This window comes from Ovis canadensis, chromosome 8, assembly GCF_042477335.2.
Source record: "Ovis canadensis isolate MfBH-ARS-UI-01 breed Bighorn chromosome 8, ARS-UI_OviCan_v2, whole genome shotgun sequence".
NCBI lineage: Eukaryota > Metazoa > Chordata > Mammalia > Artiodactyla > Bovidae > Ovis > Ovis canadensis.
In genome coordinates this window covers 59,426,246-59,451,853 of record NC_091252.1, presented here as the reverse complement: position 1 = coordinate 59,451,853, position 25,608 = coordinate 59,426,246, and the positions used below count along the sequence as shown (strand labels likewise).

Sequence of the window (25,608 nt, the reverse complement as noted above, 5' to 3'; positions counted from 1 at the left end):
GCAAGGAGATCCAGTCCATCCTAAAAGAAATCAGTTCTGAATATTCATTGGAAGAACTGATATTGAAGCTGAAACTCCAATACTTTGGCCACCTGATGCCAAGAACTGACTTATTGGAAAAGACCCTGATGGCAGGAAAGATTGAAGGTAGGAGGAGAAAGGGACAATAGAGGATGAGATGGTTGAAAGGCATCACCGATTCGATGGACATGAGTTTGAGTAAGCTCTGGAGTTGCTGATGGACAGGGAAGCCTGGCATGCTGCAGTCCATGGGGTTGCAAAGTTTCGGACATGACTGAGCAACTGAACTGACTGAAGTCCATTGCATCAGTGAGGTGATTCCTCTTTAGTAAAATTTCTATTTTACTAGTGAGGAATTTGAGGCACAGAAATAAAGAATATGCTCAAAGCACAGTTAATAAGATTTAAGCCCAGGTACCCTGGGTCTAGAATCTGTGCTCCAAACTATGCTATACAAATAATAAGGTTATTTTGCTCACTTTAAGTCACTGACATTGTTGTACTCAAGTGTTTGCACTCTCTAGAATACAGACCACCTTTGTAATCCTAGCTTTTGACAATGACTACATTTTTTGGTTGTAGATTATTTAAACCCACAATAATTTTAAAGCAATGCAATAGCTTTCTGATGAAAATCTGTATCGTATGTCAATACAATGTAAACTGCTAAGATGTACACAAGTTATTTTAGGCCATGATAAATCAACATTAACTTAGTATGTTCAAATTTTCAGAAATGATACTACAAGAAGTGAAAATACCAAATGTCTGCAAAAAGAAAAAAATCATTGCAGACATTTTCAAAGACTGGTATTTATATTATACCTGTCAAGACATTCCATTCCATACTTAACTTTGTAGAAATATATAGGAGCAGAACAAAGAAAAGAAATTAGCTTGCCTTATGATATTTAAATATTTTAGTCCACTTCACTAGTCACATGTTATGATTCTTATGATTCAGAGACATGGCTACAATCCTCTCAAACTATTACAGGTATATTTCCCCATAATGCTCTCTGACATATCGCATCTAACATAAGCATTAGATACAAACTCATTTACTTTGTGAAAACTGCTATCATCCATAACATTCTCTCCATGGGAAAAAAAAGGATATTACTCCAGCTAACTGAATAATACATATTTAATATAATATTTATCACTTTATAGTTCATATTAAATACTCCATTTCTGAAAACTGACACTCATGTTACATATATAAATTATGTACCTACACCAATGTAAGCTGCTTAATTCTATAAGAAAAATCATCTTAAATGCTAATATTTCGGTATGTTTTAAAGAGGTATTAAAATAAGAGATAATTCATTTTTTCTTATAAGAAGACATTCCAGATAGGTAAAATTAAAAATATATACATATTAAAACATACTAAGAATAGAAGCAAATGACAAACTACTAAATTATACTTTGTCATATTCAATTGCAATAGACAAATAAAGGAAAAAATTAATATCATTTTTAATACTTAGAAAAACGGTCATTCCACATGTAGCCTCATGTAGCTTTTAAGTGCTCCTAAGAACTGCAATCTTAGAAAGCTAAACAAAATGATTGGCATGTGTTTCAAAACTCAATGAAACAATCAACAAAATCACAGAAAGGTTTATACTTAACTAAATATGATAGAGATTTAAGTAAAATAGAGGATTTAGCAATGAAGCAATTTCACAAATTTCACTTTATCTTTGAAGTCTTATTTCCAAAGAACCATATTCATTTGTGTCTTTTAAGGGAAAAAAAAGATGCATGCAGACTTAATCCTTCAGCCACCGCTATTTAGAAGAGAGGTGGTATTCTCCAAGGCACTTCCAGAAAGACATACGAACACCATCTTGCATGACTGCTGATCTGGAGGTTCGAAAGTGAACTGGCAACCCAGAATACCTGTACACCCAACACTTCATCAGGAAGAATAAGTCTTGAGCTTACTACTCAGCAATATTTATCCAAAGACAGCGTTATTTTATATATACGAGGGGAGGTAGAATGTGTTTGGGGGCAGTTTCCAGAAAATATTAATAATATTTATTCATCTTATTAGTAGTTAAGTGTTATAATAACAATGTTGTAGTGAGAATACTGGTTAATAATTAATAAATGGTTAACTGATATTAATATTAATATCAATGCATACCTAAGTATTGATAAATAGTAAACTAAAGATTATTCTTCCTGACAGATATCCAGCATATAGATATCCTAGATTATGAATATTATTTCTTTTATCTAATATTCTACATTATTCTATAGAATATATATATTCTATCCAATTCTATCTTTGGATTAAACCAGATCAGTAGAGAGTAAAATACCTAAACAACACTATTTGAGGTCCCAGATTGTTGTTCTGGCTAAACAGTACTTTGTTATTAAGTCACAAACTCTCCTTTAAGGACATAAAATATTAACTACTCTATGTTTTAAAAACTGATATATAACTTAATAAACTCTCTCTTTTTAGTTAGGATTCATCACCCTACACAGTATCATTATTTGAAAGCGTGTAATCTCTTAAGAGACTTAATCTTCTGGAATCTGCAGTCACATAACTCATTGTCTACCCTTCATTCCATTAGCTACAAAAAACCAAACCTGTGGTTTACCTTTGGCAAATAAAAAGTGCATGCATTTCATGGCATGCACTGGTACATTTTTAAGCTTTCTGCCAATGTTATCTTACATACTTTCTCTTTAGATTTCCTTGATTAAACACTTCTTGTTTTGTTATTATGCATTTACTTACATAAGATGCCATAAAAAATTGTGGAACAAGGTAAAATAAAACAAGGCTTTGGAAAAACAATGAAAATATTTATTAATGCTAAAGCATGTTTCTTTTTTTAAATTCTAAAGTAGCAACCAATGATGGAGAAGGAAATGGCAACCCACTCCAGTATTCCTGCCTGGGAAACCCCATAGACAGAGGAGCCTGGGGTCGCGAAAGAGTCAGACATGACTTAGTAACTAACAACAACAACCAACCAATGAAGTCACATATGAAGATTAACCAATACATGAAATTAACACTTAATAGACATTATGAAAAATTTTAATGAAATTCTACGATTAAAACTCTACCCCAATAAAGTATAAATAAGTTTTTGCTATGCAAATGCAAACATGAAGCAGTTCCCTTCAAAGGAAAAATGGCTTGTTTTAAAATGTTCAATAATAATAATAATATCTTACATTTATAATTCACTTGACTGGATTATTTTCAAGTAAAATCTATTTTCATTTTTATATTTTAATGAAGTTTATTGTGTTAATATTAGAAATAACTTTTTTTAAGACTAAAATTGGTCAATTTTAAAGGATGCTACAAAATATGAGCTGTAATATATCAAAGAAATAATCTGGGAAAATGAAATAGATTTATAGTATACATATATAAAGTATTCTGGGAAAGTATTTTACTTTATTTTGAAGGAATATGTTAAACACCAGATAAAAAGTGAAGCTTTATATAATATAAACATTTATGTGGACATCTGTTTTCATAACTTCTGGGTAAGTACCTAGGAATAGTAAAAAGTATTATTACATATAGAAATGATGGGGAATCAAACATGCATACTTACCCTTCTCCTCCCATTCTTGTTATTTTTAGGCGAAAATCCACAGAATTCAGACTGGGAGGCTTCCATTTCAAAATATCATCACATCGACCAGGTTTGTATTTCTAAAGTGATGACAATGAGGATAATAGTTAATAAGAAGCTAAAGATTATACATCTGATATACTAAATATAATAACAATTACTTTTTATTAAGCAAAATCACGTCTTCTTTTACTATAATCTTTGTTATCATCAACTGATGAGTAAAGTTAGATATAGGCACTCATGAGTTAGATGGGAAGATCCCCTGGAGAAGGGCATGGCAATCCACTCTAGTATTCTTGCCTGGAGAATTCCATGGACAGAGGAGCTTGGTGGGCTAAAGTCCATAGGGTTACAAAGAGTAAAGCAACTTAGCATGCACACACGCTATTCGTTAGATATCCAACACCTTACGGATAGCCTTTCTCTCTTCCCTGCCAAAACACATAGATACTTGTCCGTGAAAGTTTTGAAAAATAATGACACATATATACTTGTTTGTGAAAGGTTCGAAAAATAATGAAACCTATTACTCCCTACAATTCACTACAACTTAAAGGAAGTTTGGTCATTTAAAAATAATTGTGCCTATTTAGTTCTTTGGCCCACTTTTTGATTGGTTTGTTCATTTTTCTGGTATTGAGCCTCATGAGCTGTTTGTATATCTCAGAGATTAATTCTTTGTCAGTTGTTTCATTTGCTATTATTTTCTTCCATTCTGAAGGCTGCCTTTTTTACCTTGCTTACAGTTTCCTTCATTGTGCAAAAGTTTTTACACTTAATTAGGTCCCACTTGTTTATTTTTGTGTTTATTTCCATTACTCTGGCAGGTGGGTCATAGAGGATCTTGCTGTAATTTATGTCAGAGTGTTCTGCCTATGTTTTCCTCTAAGAGTTTTATAGTTTCTAGTCTTACATTTAGATCTTTAACCTATATGAGTTTACTTTTGTGCATGGTGTTAGAAAGTGTTCTAGTTTCATTTTTTTACATGTGGTTGACCAGTTTCCCCAGCACCACTTGTTAAAGAGGTTGTCTTTTCTCCATTGTATATTTTTGCCTACTTTGTCAAAGATAAGGTGTTCATAGGTACATGGATTTATCTCTGGGCTATTTTGTTTCATTGATCTATATTTCTGTCTCTGTGCCAGTACCATACTTCCTTGATGACTGTAGTTTTGTAGTATAGTCTGAAGTCAGGCAGGTTGATTCCTCCAGTTCCACTCTTCTTTCTTAAGATTGCTTTGGCTATTCAAGGTTTGTGGGGTTCCCATACAAATTGTGAAATTATTTGTTCTAGCTCTGTGAAAAATACCACTGGTAGCTTGATAGGGATTGCACTGAATCTATAGATGACTTCAGGCAGTATACTCATTTTCACTATATTGATTCTTCTAATCCATGAACATGGTATATTTCTCCATTTATTTGTGTCATCTTTCATTTCTTTCGTCAGTGTTTTATAGTTTTCTATATATAGGTCTTTTGTTTCTTTAGGTAGATTTATTCCTCAGTATTTTATTCTTTTCATTGCAATAGTGAATGGGATTGTTTTCTCTGTTTTTTCACTGTTAGTGTATAGGAATGCAAGGGATTTCTGTCTATTAATTTTATATCCTGCAACTTTACTATACTCATTGACTAGCTCTAGTAATTTTCTGGTGGTATCCTTAGGGTTATGCCCATCTCTTTAAGAATTTTCCACAGTTTATTGTGATCCACGCAGTCAAAGGCTTTGGCATAGTCAATAAAGCAGAAGTAGATGTTTTTTTGGAACTCTCTTCCTTTTTCCATGATCCAGCGGATGTTGGCAATTTGATCTCTGGTTCCTCTGCCTTTTCTAAAATCAGCTTGAACATCTGGAAGTTCATGGTTCATGTACTGTTGAAGCCTGACTTGGAGAATTTTGAGCATTACTTTGCTAGCATGTGAGAGTGCAATTGTGCGGTAGTTGGAGCATTCTTTGGCATTGCCTTTCTTTGAGATTGGAATGAAAACTGACATTTTCCAGTCCTGTGGCCACTGCTGAGTTTTCCAAATTTGCTGGCATATTGAGTGCAGCACTTCCACAGCACCATTTTTCAGGATTTGAAACAGCTCAACTGGAATTCCATCACCTCCACTAGCTTTGTTCGTAGTGATGCTTTCTAAGGCCCACTTGACTTCACATTCCAGGATGTCTGGCTCTAGGTGAGTGATCACACCATTGTGATTATCTGGGTCATGAAGATCTTTTTTGTACAGTTCTTCTGTGTATTCTTGCCACCTCTTCTCAATATCTTCTGCTTCTATTAGGTCCATATCATTTCTGTCCTTTATCGAGCCCATCTTTGCATGAAATGTTCCCTTGGTATCTCTAATTTTCTTGAAGAGATCTCTAGTCTTTCCCATTCTGTTGTTTCCCTCTATTTCTTTGCATTGATTGCTGAAGAAGGCTTTCTTCTCTCTCCTTGCTGTTCTTTGGAACTCTGCATTCAGATGCTTATATCTTTCCTTTTCTCCTTTGCTTTTCGCTTCTCTTTTCACACCTATTTGAAGGCCTCCTCAGACAGCCATTTTGCTTTTTTGCATTTCTTTTCCATGAGGATGGTCTTGATCCCTGTCTCCTGTACAATGTCATGAACCTCCGTCCATAGCTCATCAGGCACTCTGTCTATCAGATCTAGTCTCTTAAATCTATTTCTCACTTCCACTGTATAAGGGATTTGATTTAGCTGTAACATACGAGAGATCAATTTCCTCTGCATCTACCGCAAACTAGGTATTGCTGGTCTTTTTAATTCTAAAATTTTCATTCTAAAGTATGTCTCATAATTCTGATTTGCATTTCTCTAATGACAAAAGATGCTGAAGATCTTTTAACTTGCTATTGGCTGCTATCTGTGTATCTTCTTTGGTGAGGTACCTGTAAGAGTTGTTTATATTATATATTCTGGATACACAGCCTTGTTTGGATAGATGTTCTGCAAATATTTTCTACCAGTTTTTGTCTTGTCTTTTCATTTTCTTAACAAAATATATTTCTTTTGAATATATTTTAATGAACTCAAAATCATCTATTTTTTTCCAGCTTTACTGAGGTATGATTGAGAAATACAAAATTTAAGGTCTACAACATGGTGTTTTGATATATGTATACACTGTGAAATGATTACCACAATCAAGCTAATAAACATATCCATCATCTCACAGTTACTTCTTTGTGTGTAACCATTTAAGATTTATTCCCTTAGGAAATTCCAAGTATATTTTATTGTTAATCACAGGTACCATGCTATATATTAGGTCTCCAGAACTTACTCATCTTATAACTGAAAGTTTCTACCCTTTGATTAATATCTCCATTCGTCCCCTACCCACCGCTTCTGGTAACCACCATTCCACACTCTGACTTGACTTTTTTTTTAGATTCCACATATAGTGAGACCTTATTTCACTTAGCATAATGTACTCCAGGTTCATCCATGTTGTCACAACTGGCTGAAGTTCCTTCTTTCTTAAGGTTGAATAATATTCCATTGTACATGTATACCATTATTTTCTTTACTCATTCATCCTCTGACAGACAAGTTATTTCCACATCTTGGCTACTGTGAATATTGCTGCAGTAAAGATGGAAATGCAAGTACCTCTTCAGGATGTTGATTTTCTTTCTTTTGAATACATATCCAAAGGTGGGACTGCTAAATGACATGGCAGCTCTATTATTAATTTTTTGAGGAAACTTCATGCTATTTTTCATAAGAGCTATATCAATTTACATTTCTACCAACAGTGCAGAAGGGTTCCCTTCCTCCACTTTCTCACCAGCATGTTATCTTTTCACTTTTTGATAATGGCCACCCTAACTGGTATTAGGTAATATACCAGTGTGCTTCTGACTTGCATTTACCTGATGATTAGTGATGCTGAGCATCTTTTCAAAATTATCAACTTTAAACTTTTAAAATTTGTGCTTTTTGTGCCCTTTTTAAGGAACCTTTGCTTATCCTAAGGTTACTGAAATTTTCCACTACATTTTCTTACAGAAGTTTTATTGTTTTCTTATTTTTATGATCCATTTGAGGTTAATTTATTTATGTGGTGTGAAGTAAGGGACTGTTCACTATTTGACAGATGGATATCAAAGTGATACAGTACCGTTTGTTAAAAGACTATCCTTCCCTCACTGAACTGCCCTGGCATCTTTGCCAAAAAGAAATTGCTTATGGATATAGATGTATTTCGATTCTTGCTAACCCGTTGCATTGATAAGTACGCCTTTCTTCCTGCTTACACCATACTGTCTTGATTTCTATAGCTCTATATTAAGTATTAAAACAAGAGCACACAGGTCCTCAAAGTTTGTTCTTCTTTTTCCAAAGTCTCTTAGCTAATGTAGATTTGTATTTCCACATATATTTTAAAATTACCTGGTCACTCTCAATGAAAATAACTTTATTAGGATTTTAAGCAAGAATACAGTGAATCAACAGGTCAGTTAAGGGGGAAGAATCTTAACAATACTGAATCTTTTGATTCACAAACACTGCCAATGTCTTTAGTTATGACTTCTAAATTTCAGTAGTGTTTTGTAGTTTTTGGTATACAGGTCTTGCACAATTTTTGTTAAATTTATTCCTTTTAAAGTAATATTTTGGTGGCATTGTCAATACAAAAGATCAATTGTTTCTATACAACAGCAGTGAACAATCCAAGAAGGAAACTAAGAAATCAATTCCATTTACATCAAAACAAAAACAAAAACAAAAACCAACAAAACCTGGGACAAGTCAACATGGCAGCATTATTCAAAACTGCCAAAAGGTGGAAACAACCTAGGTTTCCATCAACATTAAAACAGACAAAGTGCACTATATACATACAATGGAATATTACTCAGTAACAAAATAAGAAAGAATTTCTGATACATGCTACAAAATGAACGAACCTCAAAAACTACGCTAAGTGAATAAGCCAGACACAAAAGGACAAAAATTGCATGATTCTACCTACATGAAATATCCAGACAAAGGACTGAGTGAATACCACAGGAGAGCCAGCAGGCAGCAGACCAGCCCATTCCCCACCAGAGGCAGGGAGGCGACAGCCAGAGCAGGAGGGAGAGGGTACAACTTGGCCCCAGAGACAGCATCCTCTACCAAACTGTGACCAGGCTCCCAGTTGCTAACCAAGCCTTCCTGGGATCCTGAACGGTTGACATCCGCCAGGAGGTTCGCAGCCAGAAATCAGCTCCCCAGAGGAGACACAGGGCACACCTGAGACAGTGTTCCCGCTGCACACCCCAGGAAACCGAGCAGCTGGGACCAGGGAAGTGATAAGACACATCGCACCTGGGGAGAGTGCACTCGCCAAACACCTGGTTGCCTAAGCTGCTCCGACCTGGGAAGGGCACAACATGCAGGCCCAACCGCCTCTGCCTTTGTGGAGTACCTGAGAACCTGAACCTGAGCAGCTTAGACCTGGGAAGTGCACTCAACCCAGGGCCCGCTTTAGAGAGTTCCCCTGCAGAGCAACCTGGAGCCTAAGCAGTGCAGACCGGGAAAGCACACACGCCATGAGCAGGGGGCAAACCCAGTGTGGCCCAGACACTGCGAGTACTCCCCACACATGCCAGTGATATTTGTTTGCAGTGTTCCTCCCTCCCCACAGCACAACTGAACAAGTGAGCCTAAATAAATGACCACCTTCGGCCCCTTGTGTCAGGGCAGAAGTTAGATATTGAAGAGACTTGCAAACAAAGGAAGCCAAAATAAAGAAGAGGGAATGGCTTCGGAAGTGATAGCTGCAACAGATTAAAACCCTGTAGTTAGCACTGGCTACACTGGAAGGGACCTATAGACCTTGAGTACAAGTATAAGCTGGGACAAGGAACTATCTAAAACTGAACTGACCCCACACTGCCCTCAACAGCTCCAGAGAAATTCCTAGATATATTTTATTATCATTTTTAAATTTTAAAAAATTTTTATGTTATTACTCCTTTAATTTTCATATTTAAAACCTATTACCTTACAAAAAAAGACCCTATTTTAAAAGGAAATTTCATATCTTTTTTTATAACTTTTGAGATTTTGTTTTTTAATATTGTATTTTTGAGAGTCTAACCTCTATTCTAGATTTTTAATCTTTGCTTTTTGGTATTTGTTATCAATTCTGTACCTTTAAGACTCCAATCTTCAATAGCCCTTTTCACTTAGGAGTGTGATTACTGGCTTGATTGCTCTCTCCCCTTTTGACTCTCCTTTTTCTCCCCCAGGTCACCTCTATCTCCTCCCTCCCCCTTCTCTTCTCTACTTAACTCGGCAAATCTCTGGGTATTCCGGGCTGTGGAGAACACTTAGGGAACTGATTACAAGTTATATTTGTCTCTTTCCTTTTGACTCCCCCTCCTCTCCTCCTGGTCACCTCTATCTCCTTCCTCCCTCTTCTCTTCTCTATGGAACTCCGTGAACCTGTCTGGGTGTTTCAGACTGTGGAGAGCAAATAGGGACTCGATTACTGGCTAGATTGCTCTCTCCCCTTTTGATTCCCCTTCTTCTCATAGTCACCTCTATCTCCCTCCTCCTTCTTCTCTTCTCCATGTAACTCTGTGAATCTCTCCGGATGTCCCCCACTGTGGAAAATCTTTTCACCATTAACCTAGATGTTTTATCATCAGTGCTGTATGGATGGAGAAGTCTTGAGGCTACTGTAAGAGTAAGACTGAAAGCCAGAGGCAGGAGGCTTAAATCCAAAACTTGAGAACAATAGAAAACTCCTGATTCCAGGGAACATTAATCAACAAGAGCTCATCCAAAAGCCTCCATACCTACACTGAAACCATGCTCCACCAAAGATCCAAAAAGTTTCAGAGCAAGACATACCAAGCTAATTCTCCAACAATGCAGGAACATAACCCTGAGGACAAAATTACAGGCAGCCGAAAGTCACACCAAATCCATAGACACCTCAAAACTCACTAGTGGACTTTTCATTGCACTCCAGAGAGAAGAGATCCAGCTCCACCCACCAGAACATCAATGCAAGCTTCCCTAACCAGGAAACCTTGACAAGAAACTCATCCACCCCATCCACAGGGAGGAACCTCCACAATAAAGAGGAACCACAAACTTCCAGCATACAGAAAGGCTGCCGGGGGCCAGCGTGAGGAACTCTGCCCATGGCAAAGGTCATGAGGAAGGAGGCTTGGCATACGCAAAGGTGTGATCAAGCCTCAGGAAACCCCCTGTTCCTGAGCATCTAACCCCAAATCCAGAGTCTGTTTTATGCTCTCACCTACACCTCTGACTTTACAGGGGGCTCTCCCCCATAACTGTTTCTCTCAGAGAAGGAGTAAATGTGCAGCTCCAAGGCAATAAAAATTCCTGGGCGTAACAAGAGTGTCTCAGCTTACAGACTGCTCTGAAGGTTATCTAGCCCGCCAGTATAGGTTCGTCAGGCCACATGTGATTGTTTACAGCCTCCCAACCTGAGAGGCATGAGATGTTTTAGACTTACTAAAGGCAAATTCTTTTGGGGAGTTGGAAATTATTAGTATAGTGGGTTGGTTAGGAATTATATTGGTGAAGGGTTTTTCATTTGTTTTGTCAATAATTGCTGCTAATTCCCTACCCTGGGTGTGACAAGGGTGTCTTAGGTCAAACCTCTCTGCTGACAGACTAGCTTGTGTGACAGCATTATCCATACTCCTGCCACTATGCACATGATTGTTTACTATCTCTTAACCATAAACAGTGATTGTTTACTACTTCTTAACCATAAACACTACAGAGAGTTTTGGAGTATTTTGAGAGTCTTAATTAGCATAGGGCTTTTTCTTCTTGTTGAGTCAATGATTGCCACCAGGCCTCCATATCCTTAGGCACCTGGGAATATATTAATCAATGTATTTGGAATATAGAAAAGGAAATATAGTAGTTTTTGATGTTAGCAATACTAGACTTTTTGAGTTAATGGATTTTCTCTTTTGTAATAGATCACTGTACTTTGTTATAAATCACTGTGTCCTTGCTATGTAAAAATGTAACTTTATCACTATCTTAAGACTAAATAGATCTTAAAGGGAACATTGGTGAAAGGATTTTCATTTGTTGGGCTGATGTTTGCTGCTAAATCTCCATGCTCCCTGCCCTTATAATGAATATAACCAGCATTTAGGAGAAATAAGTGTTACCTTTAAGCATATAGGAGAAATAAGTATTAACCTTTAAGATTAATCATGTTAACCTTGGGTTAAATAAATTCCTTTCTTGATTGTAACTCACTACACCCTCACCCTATAGGCATGTAACTTTATTTGGAAGGTGGTGCCTGGTTTAAGGAAAAACACCCTTGGAAGAAATACATTTTTTGGTTATCAGAAAGAAAGGATCATAAAATCCCTAAGACCTTTTTATGTGAAGCACCTGATTTTGATAAAGGTCAGGACTGCTGACCCCCACGTGACTCTGTATTCATCCCTATGTGTAACAAAACGTATATAAGCAAACCCAAAAATAAAGAAATCGGATCAGTTTCCAGAAAGACTGATACCCCCATGTTGTTCTTTCTTGCTCCTCGTTTTTCTGGCTGAATTCCCATCTGGAACATGGACGCTATTCCACATAATCCAAGTTATTCAGCCTCTTTTTCTCCACTAATCTTCCGAATACACTATCCATTGCTAATCTCTCTATATATTTTTAATTAAATATGTATTTTTCCAAGGACGCCGACTCCATCCCCACCTTCGAATCACCCTGGATCTACCGGGGCTGGACCCTGGCAAAAGGCCACCCCAAACACAGCAATCTACACAAGATGAAAAGGCAGAGAAATATTTAGCAGGTAAAGAAACATGATAAAAGCCCACCAAAGCAAACAAAAGAGGAGGAGATAGAGTCTACCTGAAAAAGAATTCAGAATAATGATAGCAAAAATGATCCAAAATCTTGAAAACATTTTGGAATTACAGATAAATAGTCTGGAGACAAGGATTGAGAAGATGCAAGGAAAGTTTAACAAGGACCTAGAAGAAACAAAGAGTCAATCAATAATAAATAATTCAATAAATGAGATCAAAAACACTCTGGAGGGAACCAATGGTAGAATAACTGAAGCAGAAGATAGGATAAGTGAGGTGGAAGACAGAATGGTGGAAATAAATGAAGCAGAGAGGAAACAAGAAAAAGAATCAAAAGAAATGAGGACAACCTCAAAGACCTCTGGGACAATGTTAAATGCCCCAATATTTGAATCATAGGAGTCCCAAAAGAAGAAGACAAAAAGAAAGGCCATGAGAAAATATTTGAGGAGGTTAATAGTTGAAAACTTCCCTAAAACAGGGAAGGAAATAGCCATCCAAGTCCAAGAAACCCAGAGAGTCCCAAACAGGATAAACCCAAAGCAAAACACCCCAAGAAACATGTTAATCAAATTAACAAAGATCAAACACAAAGAACAAATATTAAAAGCAGCAAGAGAAAAACAAGTAACTCGCAAAGGGATCCCCATAAGGATAACAGCTGATCTTTCAATAGAAACTCTTCAGGCCAGAAGGGAATGGCAGGATATACTTAAAGTGATGAAAGAGAAAAACCTACAACCCAGATTACTGTACCCAGCAAGGAGCTCATTCAAATATGAAGGAGAAATCAAAAGCTTTACAGATAAGCAAAAGCTGAAAGAATTCAGCACCACCAAACCAGCTCTTCAGCAAATGCTAAAGGATCTTCTCTAGGCAGGAAACACAGAAAAGGTTTATTAACTCGAACCCAAAACAACAAAGTAAATGGCAATGGGATCATTCTTATCAATAATTACCTTAAATGTAAATGGGATGAATGCTCCAACCAAAAGACAAAGACTGGCTGAATGGATACAAAAACAAGACCCCTATATATGCTGTCTACAAGAGACCCACCTCAAAACAAGGAACACATACAGACTGAAAGTGAAGGGCTGGAAAAAGATATTCCACCAAACAGAGACCAAAAGAAAGCAGGAGTAGCAATACTCATATCCAATAAAATAGACTTTGAAGTGAAGGCCATGAAAAGAGACAAAGAAGGACACTACATAACAAAGGATCACTCCAAGAAGAAGATATAACAATTATAAATATATATGCACCCAACATAGGAACACTGCAATATATAAGGCAAATACTAACAAGCATGAAAGGGGAAATTAACAATAACACAATAATAGTGGGAGACTTTAATACCCCACTCACACCTATGGATAGATCAACTAAACAGAAAATTAGCAAGGAAACACAAACTTTAAATGATACAATGGACCAGTTAGACCTAGTTGATATCTATAGGACATTTCACCCTAAAACAAGGAATTTCACCTTTTTCTCAAGTGTACAGGGAGCCTTCCCTAGGACAGATCACATCCTGGGCCATAAATCTAGCCTTGGTAAATTAAAAAAATTGAAATCATCTCAAGCATCCTTTCTGATCACAATGTGGTAAGATTAGATGTCAACTACAGGAAAAAAACTATTAAAAATAGTTAAAAAAAATATTAAAAAAATGGAGGCTAAACAACATACTTCTGAATAACCAATAAATCACAGAAGACATCAAAATATGTATAGAAATGAATGAAAATGAAAACACAACCCAAAACCTATGGAATTCAGTAAAAGCAGTGCTAAGGGGAAGGTTCAAAGCAGTACAAGCCTACCTCAAGAAACAGGAGAGAGATCAAATAAATAACCTAACTCTACACCTAAAGCAACTAGAAAAAGAAGAAATGAAGGACCCCAGGGTTAGCAGAAGGAAAGAAATCATAAAAATTAGGGCAGAAATAAATGCAAAAGAAACAAAGGAGACCACAGCCAAAATCAACAAAGCTAAAAGCTGGTTTTTTGAGAAGATAAATAAAATAGACAAATCATTAGCAAGACTCATTAAAAAAAGGCGGGGGAGGAATCAAATGAACAAAATTAGAAATGAAAATGAAGAAATCAGAATAGACAACACAGAAATACAAAGGATCATAAAAGACTACTACTATCAGCAGCTTTATGCCAATAAAATGGTCAACTTGGAAGAAATGGACAAATTCTGAGAAAAGTACAACTTTCCAAAACCGAACCTTAGGAAGAAACAGAAAATCTTAACAGACCCATCACAAGCACAGAAATCGAAACTGTAATCAGAAACCTTCCAACAAACAAAAGCCCAGGACCAGATGGCTTCACAGCTGAATTCTACCAAAAATTTAGAGAAGAGCTAACACCTATCCTACTCAAACTCTTCCAGAAAACTGCAAAGGAAGGTAAACTTCAAAATTGATTCTATGAGGGCAACATCACCCTAATACCAAGATCAGACAAAGATGCCACAGAAAAAGAAAACTACAGGCCAATATCACTGATGAACATAGATGCAAAAAATCCTTAACAAAATTCTAGCAAACAGAATCCAACAAAATATTAAAAAGATCATACATCATGACCAAGTGGGCTTTATCCCAGGGATGCAAGGATTCTTTAATATTCACAAATCAATCAATATGATACACTAACAAATGTGTATACATTTGTTATAACAATGTGATACATTAACAAATTGAAAGATAAAAGCCATATTATTATCTCAATAGATGCAGAGAAAGCCTTTGACAAAATTCAACATCCATTTATGATAAAAACCCTCCAGAAAGCAGGCATAGAAGGAACATACCTCAACATAATAAAAGCCATATATGATAAACCCACAGCAAACATTATCCTCAGTGGTGAAAAATTGAAAGCATTTCCTTTAAAGTCAGGAACAAGATAAGGGTGCCCACTCTCACCACTACTATTCAACATAGTTTTGGAAGTTTTAGTCACAGCAATCAGAGAAGAAAAAGGAATTCATACTGGAAAAGAAGTAAAACTCACTGTTTGCAGATGACATGATTCTCTACATAGAAAACCCTAAAGACATCACCAGAACACTACTAGAGCTAATCAATGAATATAGTAAAGTTACAGGATATAAAATTAACACACAGACAGGATATAAAATTAACACACAGAAATCCCTTGCATTCCTATATGCTAACAATGAGAAAACAGAAAAAGAAATCAAGGAAACAATTCCATTCACCATTGCAATGAAAAGAATAAAATACTTAGGAGTAAATCTACCTAAAGAAATAAAAGACCTATATATAGAAAACTATAAAACACTGATGAAAAAACTAAAAAATGACACAAACAGATGGAGAAATATACCATGTTCATGGATTGGAAGAATCAGTATAGTGAAAATGAGTATGCTACTCAAAGCAATCATTCAATGCAATCCCTATCAAGCTACCAAAGGCATTTTTCAGAAAACTAGAACAAGTAATTTCACAATTTGTATGGAAATACAAAAAACCTCGAATTGCCAAAGCAATCTTGGGAAAGAAGAATGGAACTGGAGGAATCAACCTGCCTGACTTCAGGCTATACAACAAAGCCACAGTCATCAAGACAGTATGGTACTGGCACAAAGACAGAAATACAGATCAATGGAACAAAATAGAAAGCCCAGAGATAAATCCATGCACCTATGGACACCTTATCTTTGACAAAGGAGGCAAGACTATACAATGGAGAAAAGATACTCTCTTTAACAAGTGGTGCTGGGAAATCTGGTCAACCACTTGTAAAAGAATGAAACTAGAACACTTTCTAACACCATACACAAAAATAAACTCAAGATGGATCAAAGATCTAAACGTAAGACCAGAAACTATAAAACTCCTAGAGGAAAACATAGGCACAGCATTCTCTGATGTAAATCATAGCAGGATCCCCGATGACCCACCTCCCAGAGTAATGGAAATAAAAGCAAAAATAGACAAATGGGACCTAATTAAACTTAAAAGCTTTTGCACAATAAAGGAAACTATAAGCAAGCTGAGAAGACAGCCTTCAGAATGGGAGAAAATAATAGCAAACGAAGCAACTGACAAAGAATTAATCTCAAAAATATACAAGCAACTCCTGCAGCTCAATTCCAGAAAAATAAATGACCCAGTCAAAAAATGGGCCAAAGAACTAAACAGACATTTATCCAAAGAAGACATACAGATGGCTAACAAACACATGAAAAGATGCTCAACATCACTCATTATCAGAGAAATGCCAATCAAAACCACAATGAGGTACCATCTCATGACGGTCAGAATGGCTGCGATCTATAAGTCTACAAGCAGTAAATGCTGGAGAGGGTATGGAGAAAGGGAACCCTCTTACACTGTTGGTGGGAATGCAAACTAGTACAGCCACTATGGAGAACAGTGTGGAGATTCCTTAAAAAACTGGAAACAGAACTGCCATATGACCCAGCAATCCCACTGCTGGCATACACACCAAGGAAACCAGAACTGAAAGAGACACATATACCACAATGTTCATCGCAGCACTGTTTACAACGGCCAGGACATGGAAGCAACCTAAATGTCCACTGGCAGACGAATGGATAAAGAAGCTGTGGTACATATACACAATGGAATATTCCTCAGCTATTAAAAAGAATGCATTTGAATCCGTCTAATGAGGTGGATGAAACTGGAGCCTATTATACAGAGCGAAGTAAGTCAGAAAGAAAAACACCAATACAGTATATTAGCATATATAAGCAGAATTTAGAAAGATGGTAATGATGACCCTATATGCAAGACAGCGAAAGAGACACAGATGAAAAGAACAGACTTTTGGACTCTGTGGGAGAAGGCGAGGGTAGGATGATTTGAGAGAATAGCATTGAAACATGTATATTATCATATGTGAAACAGATCGCCAGTCCAGGTTCAATGCATGAGAGAGGGTGCTCAGAGCTGGTACACTGGGATGACCCTGAGGGATGTGATGGGGAGGGTGGTGGAAGAAGGGTCAGGATGGGGAACACATGTACACTCATGGCTGATTCATGTCGATGTATGGCAAAAACCACTACGATATTATAATGAGCCTCAAATTTAAAAAAAAAAGAAAGAAAGAAATATCCACAGTAGGCAAATTCACAGGGAGAGGAACTAGATCTGAGGCACCAGGAGTAGTGGGTGGAGGCAGTAGGGGAGGACGGATGGATGGACTGGGGAGAAGTAGAGTTATTACATAATGGTTATAAAACTTGTTTGCAGTGATATAAAAGTTGTGGAAATGTTAAACAATACTACCCATGTAATTAAAGAGACGACAAAATAGGGGAAAAAATGTTTTAAATGTATTCTAGGAACACAGTAAAACGAAAAAATCTTTTACTTGGGTGGTTATGTACTTAAAGAGGAATGAACACTGTGAGCCTGAAATAATGAGTAATATTCACTAACACAGATCACAGCAGAAAGTAAATATGAGCAAAACACTCAGACAGAAAAATATAGACTCCCCTGAGGAGAGGAAACTATGTCAATTCAGTGAGGCCATATTATGAGGAAGATAGGAAGGGAAAACTGCTAAGTGTTCTCACTACTAATATTTTTTAGAAATACAGGCAAATTGAATTCTAACAGATTTTTAGAAATTTTAAAAATGCAAAAACCCTAGTCATAGGATCACTTATTTGAAACAGAAGTCCATATAATGACAAATTTAGTGTATCCAGTTTTGCTAAAGAAAGAGTCACTGGAGTTGACTGAAAACATTATTTTTCTCTGTAGTAAATTTAAGAACATAATACATGCTATTTTCCTAAGTCTTGTATTTAAACCTGAACAAACATAAAATCAAATATATAATATTTCAGTGGAAGTTTTCATTCATTTATTTGCCCTAAGGCTCATTCATGTAACATATTTTTCAGGATGATCACAGATAAATCTCTTTATACTTACTGAATATAAATATTTTTATAAATGTTAAAATTGCTTAATTTTTAATTATGATCCCATTAAAACACTAATTTTAAAAATTTAGTCTGTTTTCTAATAAAGTCTATCTGACAGAAACATTACAGACCTTTTAGTAGTAAGTGTAGTTCCCTATAGTGGTGAAGGGTAAGAAAGGACTGAGGGGCAGAAAGGAGTGTCAGCATCCCACACCAACCCCATTTACCACCTCTACCAAGGGAATGTCATATTTACAAACCAACCATCATTTACTTCTGTTCCTTATTTATTCATATGACTAGTATGAGAACACTTAGAAACCAATACCAATCTAAGTTCTTAAATCTAGGAAATGTTAAAGCTAGGGTTGTACAGCTTTAAAATATTTCTTGCTTGCTAAGTCACTTCAGTCATGTCCAACTCTTTGCAACCCTATGGCCTGTAGCCCACCAGGCTCCTCTGTCCATGGGATTCTCCAGGCAAGAATACTGGAGTGGGTTGCCATACCCTTCTCCAGGAGATCTTCCCGACCCAGGAATCAAACCTGTGTCTATTATGTCTCCTACACTGGCAGGCAGATTCTTTACCACTAGCGCCACCTGGAAAATCCCAAAATATTTTATACTGGGTACCTCACATTCAGAAAACGAAGATCATGGCATCCGGTCCCATCACTTCATGGGAAATAGATGGGGAAACAGTGGAAACAGTGCCAGACTTTATTTTGGGGGGCTCCAAAATCACTGCAGATGGTGACTGCAGCCATGAAATTAAAAGACGCTTACTCCTTGGAAGAAAAGTTATGACCAACCTAGATAGCATATTCAAAAGCAGAGACATTACTTTGCCTACTAAGGTCCGTCTAGTCAAGGTTATGGTTTTTCCAGTAGTCATGTATGGATGTGAGAGTTGGACTGTGAAGAAGGCTGAGCGCCGAAGAATTGATGCTTTTGAACTGTGGTGTTGGAGAAGACTCTTGAGAGTCCCTTGGACTGCAAGGAGATCCAACCAGTCCATTCTGAAGGAGATCAACCCTGGGATTTCTCTGGAAGTAATGATGCTAAAGCTGACGCTCCAGTACTTTGGCCACCTCATGCAAAGAGTTGACTCATTGGAAAAGACTCTGATGCTGGGAGGGATTGGGGGCAGGAGGAGAAGGGGACGACAGAGAATGAGATGGCTGGATGGCATCACTGACTCGATGGACGTGAGTCTGAGTGAACTCCAGGAGATGGTGATGAACAGGGAGGCCTGGTGTGCTGCGATTCAGGGGGTCGCAAAGAGTCAAACACGACTGAGCGACTAAACTGAACTGAACTGAATAATTTTAAAAATAATTTTAACATAATGCTAATTGTAAAATAGATACTAAGGATCCTTTACATTTTTCTCTCTGGAAATCATCCAATGGAGAATAGATATACTAGCTCTTTCATTTTTACAAAGCAATAATTCACAAATGTTAGCCATTCCTCATCTGACTCTATACCAAACCATTTATGTTCATCTGAAATACTAGATTTGACATGACTTGAGAATTTCAAAGCACTTTTATGAAAGTTAATGAAATGCTTGATAAAAAATTTTTAGAAAACTATATATTTAAAACATTGCAGTTCTCAGTTATTGAAAATAAATGCAAAAGCAAAACAATTTCTATGAGTAAAATGTATTTAAATGTCTATTAGAATATAAATTTTACTTCAGTAAAATCATGTCTAATCATATGCCTGCAAAACAATTAGTAAAATGCTCAATAAATACTTGATAAATAATAAAAAATAATAAAGTGAAAAGTTTTAAAACTTATTTTAAAATATTAGTCTCAAGTATATTTAAATGTGGGCTTCCCTGGTGGCTCAGACAGTAAAGTATCTGCTTGCAATGCAGGAGACCCAGGTTCGATCCCTAGGTTGGGAAGAACCCCTGGAGAAGGGAATGGCTACCCACTCGTCTTCTTGCCTGGAGAATTCCATGGACAGAGGAGCCTGGGTGGGCTACAATCCATGGGGTCACAAAGAGTCAGACACGACTGAAGCAACTTAGCACAAGCACATATTTAAATTTATGTTTAAACAGAGTATTTTAGATTATGAAATGATAAGTCACTATGCATAAAAGATTATATATATCAGTAACTATTAAAACATCCTTCTTTCAAGTTCCTCAAAATAATAAGGGGAAAGATATTATAAAACACAAGGACTTAAGTCTTTTAAAAATAAACATTTGTGAGTTATCAAACTTGAAATACAGAATCTTGCTAAATATAAACAAGGGTACAGAAACATTCTTCCAAGCCACATTTTACCACGTGTAATTAGGGCATAAGGCATTTTAATTTCATTAAATTCACCAGCATGCATCTAGATTAAAATAATTTTCAAAGGTATATTTATTTTCATTTTTTAAAAAATTTATTTATTTTAACTGGAGGCTAATTACAATATTGTAGTGGTTTTTGCCATACATTGACATGAATCAGCCATGGGTATACATGTGTTCCCCATCCTGAACCCCCCTCCCACCTCCTTCCCCATCCCATCCCTCAGGGTCATCCCAGTGCACCAGCCCTGAGCACCCTGTCTCATGCATCGAACCTGAAACTGATACATATAATACTTAGTTCTATAGACACAAATCTGATTTTACCAGGTGAACTGTCAAATAAAAAATTAGATAGATTATATCTGAAAGCAATTATCAATATTACCTGAGATGTCCACTATTATCTTTAAAAAAAAAAAGTAATGAAAGCAAATGTCAGGCAAACAAGTAAGATGTTTAGGAACGTGTTTACCAAATGAGAGCAGAACTTGGCTTAGAGGTAGAGGATGGCCATGTGCCAAAGAAATCCTCTAAAACTAAAATAGAGAGGAAAACAAAATGGAGACATAAGTGATATATCTGCTGTATAAAACAGTGGTTCTCAATTAGAGGTTTTACCCCCCCAGACGATGTCTGGCAATGCCTACATGTTTGGTTGTCACATTGGGGAGGAAAGGGTGTGCTACTGCCATCTAGTGGGCAAAGGCCAGGGATGTTTTTAAACAACCTACAATGCATAAGGCAGCGAGCTGCCCACAACAAAGAATTATCCAACCCAAAATGTCAATTGTACCAAAGTTGAGAAACTCTGATCTAAAGGAAGCCAGCAGTAATAACAACATAGAGGACAATATATCTGGTTCTTCTTTACCTCTACTAACTTCATGATTTTAAGTAAATTCAAAGTCTGGGCTTCATCTATCTTGCTTAGAAAAATGTAACAATAACATTTTGCTTGCCTAAAGACAGCATATGTAGACCAAAGATAACCTTAAATACTTTGCAGTTCATGCTACTCATTCCACTCATTAAATGTGACCAGTTTATCATAACACATATTCCAGGCCCTACACTTAAGCTAAGAAAGAGCCCTGATCTTGCCATATATTGGTTTTATTTTTGTTGTTCTAGCATTTAGTTTTAAAGGAAGCAGAAAAAAGTCCTCTTTGGTAATTCTACTGGACAGAAAAGTAAAACAATTCTAGATTTAGCAACTTGGTTATATCCTTTGCCCAAGTTTCATTGAGATGCCAATATAAATACCTATTTTGCAAAACAAGACACATAAATACCCTGTATGGAGGAAAAATCCTTAACACTAACTACCTACTATGTGCCCAGTAACTCACTAGATAGGAAAGATACAAATTCTCTCAAGGAACCGAGTTCAACCACAGTGAGGCTTTTAATATAAACTCCAAGAGCATTATAGAGGCGCTCAAATGAACATAAACAAAGCTGCTGAGGAAGAACAACAGAGAAACACCAAAATCAGGGGGCAGGGGTAAAGGAAGTTTTCTTGAATAAGAAAAGTGCATGAACTGAATTTTGAAGAATAACGTTACAAGGAAGTTCTAGGCAATGAGACCACAAGTATACCTGACTTGAGGGGAAGTTTGCTTAAGTCTTCTGAGACTAAATTATCTTGGTACTCTACGCTGTTCTTATTGATGTAGAGGGAACAGTCCATCACCTAAAAAAATATAACTCAAGACAACCACCTGGCATTTCATTTCTAAAAAGTCACAAAGTTGGTAGAGACCAGTAGGGAGAGTTATCATAGAAAGAAGGGAAGAAGAGAACTGCATTTGCAAAAGCTTGTTGACATTTCTCATTTACTTATAAAAGTTTTCTACCTTATGGAAAGTGAAGTTGTGATTTGAGGGTGAAATTTAATATTACAGAATTCATGCAGTGTCTTGGATTATTCAGGGTGGAAAAATTACTCAAAATACATTCATATTACTAATTTTACTGTCTGATTCACAAGTCTAATTAATTTCTTCTTGCTTCTTGTTTTTTTTATTATGCATGCAGCAAACTCCTTTTGTTTTACAGATAAGGAAACTGATAACCAGAATAGTCCAACTTGTCAAGAAAATGCCCAAATCACAGAAATCTTTCCATTATTTAAAAAAAAAACCATATATATAAAATCTGTCTAAAAGCAAATAACAGAAGATTGGGTTGGAAGGTCTCATGATATAAAACTGTCTCAAAAGGAACCAATTTTAAGTCAGTTGTTTTCTAATTACTTTCGGCCTCTTTTTGTGTGGAGTGGTGAGTAGGAGGGACAAACAACTGGCAATGCCCTGGCTAATGGGAAGAGGGAGCTCAGACAACAAAGTAAACTTCAGCATCTCTCCCACTCAGGCACCGGTGAACCAAAAGTCCTGTCCCATCTGTAGCATAGGCCCCATCTCCCAGTGCACCTTGCCCCTACTCCCTGGACCCACCAAAGTGCCTCTGCCACTCCATCAGTCTGCACGTTTCTCACCTTGCTGCTGGGTCAAGTTTCTTCATACAGTGTAAGCCCTTTGAGGGCAGAAACCCTGCCTTTATCCATTTTTATTACTTCTTACTCAGCAATATAGTAGTCACCTTATTGACACAAGAGCCAATATATTACAAAAATTTCTCAAGATTAATTCTGCCGTAATAACCAAGACTACTGCCATCTGGTAAGTCAGCAGATTCTCGCAGTGTTTCTCCTCTTCTCTGGTGGACACAAATCCAAATAAAAGTCATCTACTGATAGGGGATCAAACTCTAGATACGAGTGATATCTACAGCGTAGTCACTATTTATACATCCAGTACGTTACCCCTCTTTTTTGCTAATTTGTGCTGCATGTCATTAAAACAATTATCTCTGCTCCTAGTACTGCCATGAGGAAGAGCATTTTAAGAACACAGGGAGAGACGCACTCACCGAGTCAGCCAGGCTTCCCTAAGGAAGCCACACCTAATTTGATATTCAAAGGCTGAATGGGAGTAATACAGAAAGGAAGAAAACAGTTTGTTGCAAAAGAATCAGCTGGTGTAAAGATGTACTCATTATAGTATACTTCAATTTGCACTTTTACAAAACGAACCAGTTTACTAGCAAAGCCCCACTGAAGTTCTCAATGAACTTTGACGAGGAAAGGAAAATTTATTCTAAATCGACAAAATGTTATGTTTTTAAGTATTTCCTCCTAAAAGTCTGAACTGCCATAAGCATATGGGATGGGGGTGTCAGTAACAAGTCCTATCCTTCTGCTGATTCCAATACATCCCAAGATGCTCAAATTAGATCACTGACAAAATATACATTAAAATATATGGCTGGACAAATTCTGAAAAGCAAAGCGCAAAATAATGTGCTACCTTCCTTGAAAAGTGGAGTGGAAATAAAAATGTATTAACAAATTTATATTTACTTATAAATACATAAAAAAAACTATGTGAAGATAAGTTAAATACAACAGAAGATAACTGAGGGAGGGGAGGAGAATGAGAAGGAGACTTTCTTCTCCATATTTTTCTTACTGCATGTTAAAGTGTATTATCTGGTTAAAATTAAAAATATATCACTGTAAAACATATTTTTAAAAATATCTACCATTACTATTTCAAAATTAAATTATTTTTTTAAAAGGAACTATCCTTAATTCATTGTGTTTAATATGTATCATTTACATGAAAATTGATTTTGCACTTTATATAGTTACCCTCTTGGAATTCACTGATTCATTTTTAAGTTAAGTCCTTATTTATGTTTACTTCTCCTTTTCTCTGCTACCAATATATCATCATTAGCAGTGTTTTTTTGTTGTATAGTAACATTACATATCTATATCCAGCAGAGGCTGATCACAAATTATTCACCTTTAGCTGTTTATTTTGTCAACAAAATTCGATGGAAAAGCAAATGTTTTATTTATTAAGAAAGCTAGAACAATAATATTCTTCTCTTTTTTTCCTCCTTAAAAAAAAGCAAGCTAAGAATATTTTGCTGTGTTCCAAAAGTTGAAAAAGAAAAAAATAAAAATAAAAAATACCAAGGTGCATTTTCTTCCTTGGCAGTTCACTATTACAATTCTTTGGAAATTATATGTTTTTCAATAAAAAATAATATATTGGGGGAAAGGCTAGAATGACACTTTTCCAGTCTGCCAGGAAATAGAGCCCTTCTTCAATTGAAGACCTATCAAAATATGCAAGCAAATGTCATGGCAACAGAAGCTCTCACCATGGTAACATCATCTCTGCTACAGAGGAAAACCACTCTAATTCGTCATGTACTTCAAGACAAGACATTAACTAATTCCAATTTTCATTTTACAATCTATCCATAACATTCAATATACCTGGCAGTAGTAAAGATTTAATAAAAACATTAATATTTCATAAGAAAGCAATATTAAAATCAAAGCTAACTCAATTTACATGCAAACTGATTAATGTGAGAAACATAAAATCAAGCTGACCCACCATACATAAAATCAAGATAGTAATGAAAACACAAAAAGCAAACAATACTATCACTACTGCTTGAGAATAAATACTCTAGATTCAACATAGAAACAATTATATGTTTTACTAATCACAATATAGCTGGCAGTAAAACAAGAAAAAGTCTTTTATAATCAAAGAAAAGATTTTAAGTTTTTACTAGCATGTCTATTTTGCAATTCATTGCATATAATCCTGTTTTTATTTCATAGTGAGGGATTATTAATGGCACAAAAATTCTAATCTATAAATGTGTCTCTAGATGAAAAAAGTAAACTCAAACACAATTTTTAAACGGTTATAAATTAATCAGTTACTACTACAAATA

General features: G+C 36.2%; 1 protein-coding gene across 1 annotated transcript in view; it reads right to left on the bottom strand.

Moving 5' to 3' along the window:
- The window catches only part of RNGTT (RNA guanylyltransferase and 5'-phosphatase), a 237,060-nt gene that overhangs the window by 83,539 nt on the left and 127,913 nt on the right, over positions 1-25,608 (bottom strand). Inside the window, exon 13 of the mRNA XM_069598310.1 lies at positions 3,630-3,730. Within this exon, the coding sequence (XP_069454411.1) occupies positions 3,630-3,730 (101 nt within the window). The remainder of the gene's footprint in view (positions 1-3,629; positions 3,731-25,608) is intronic.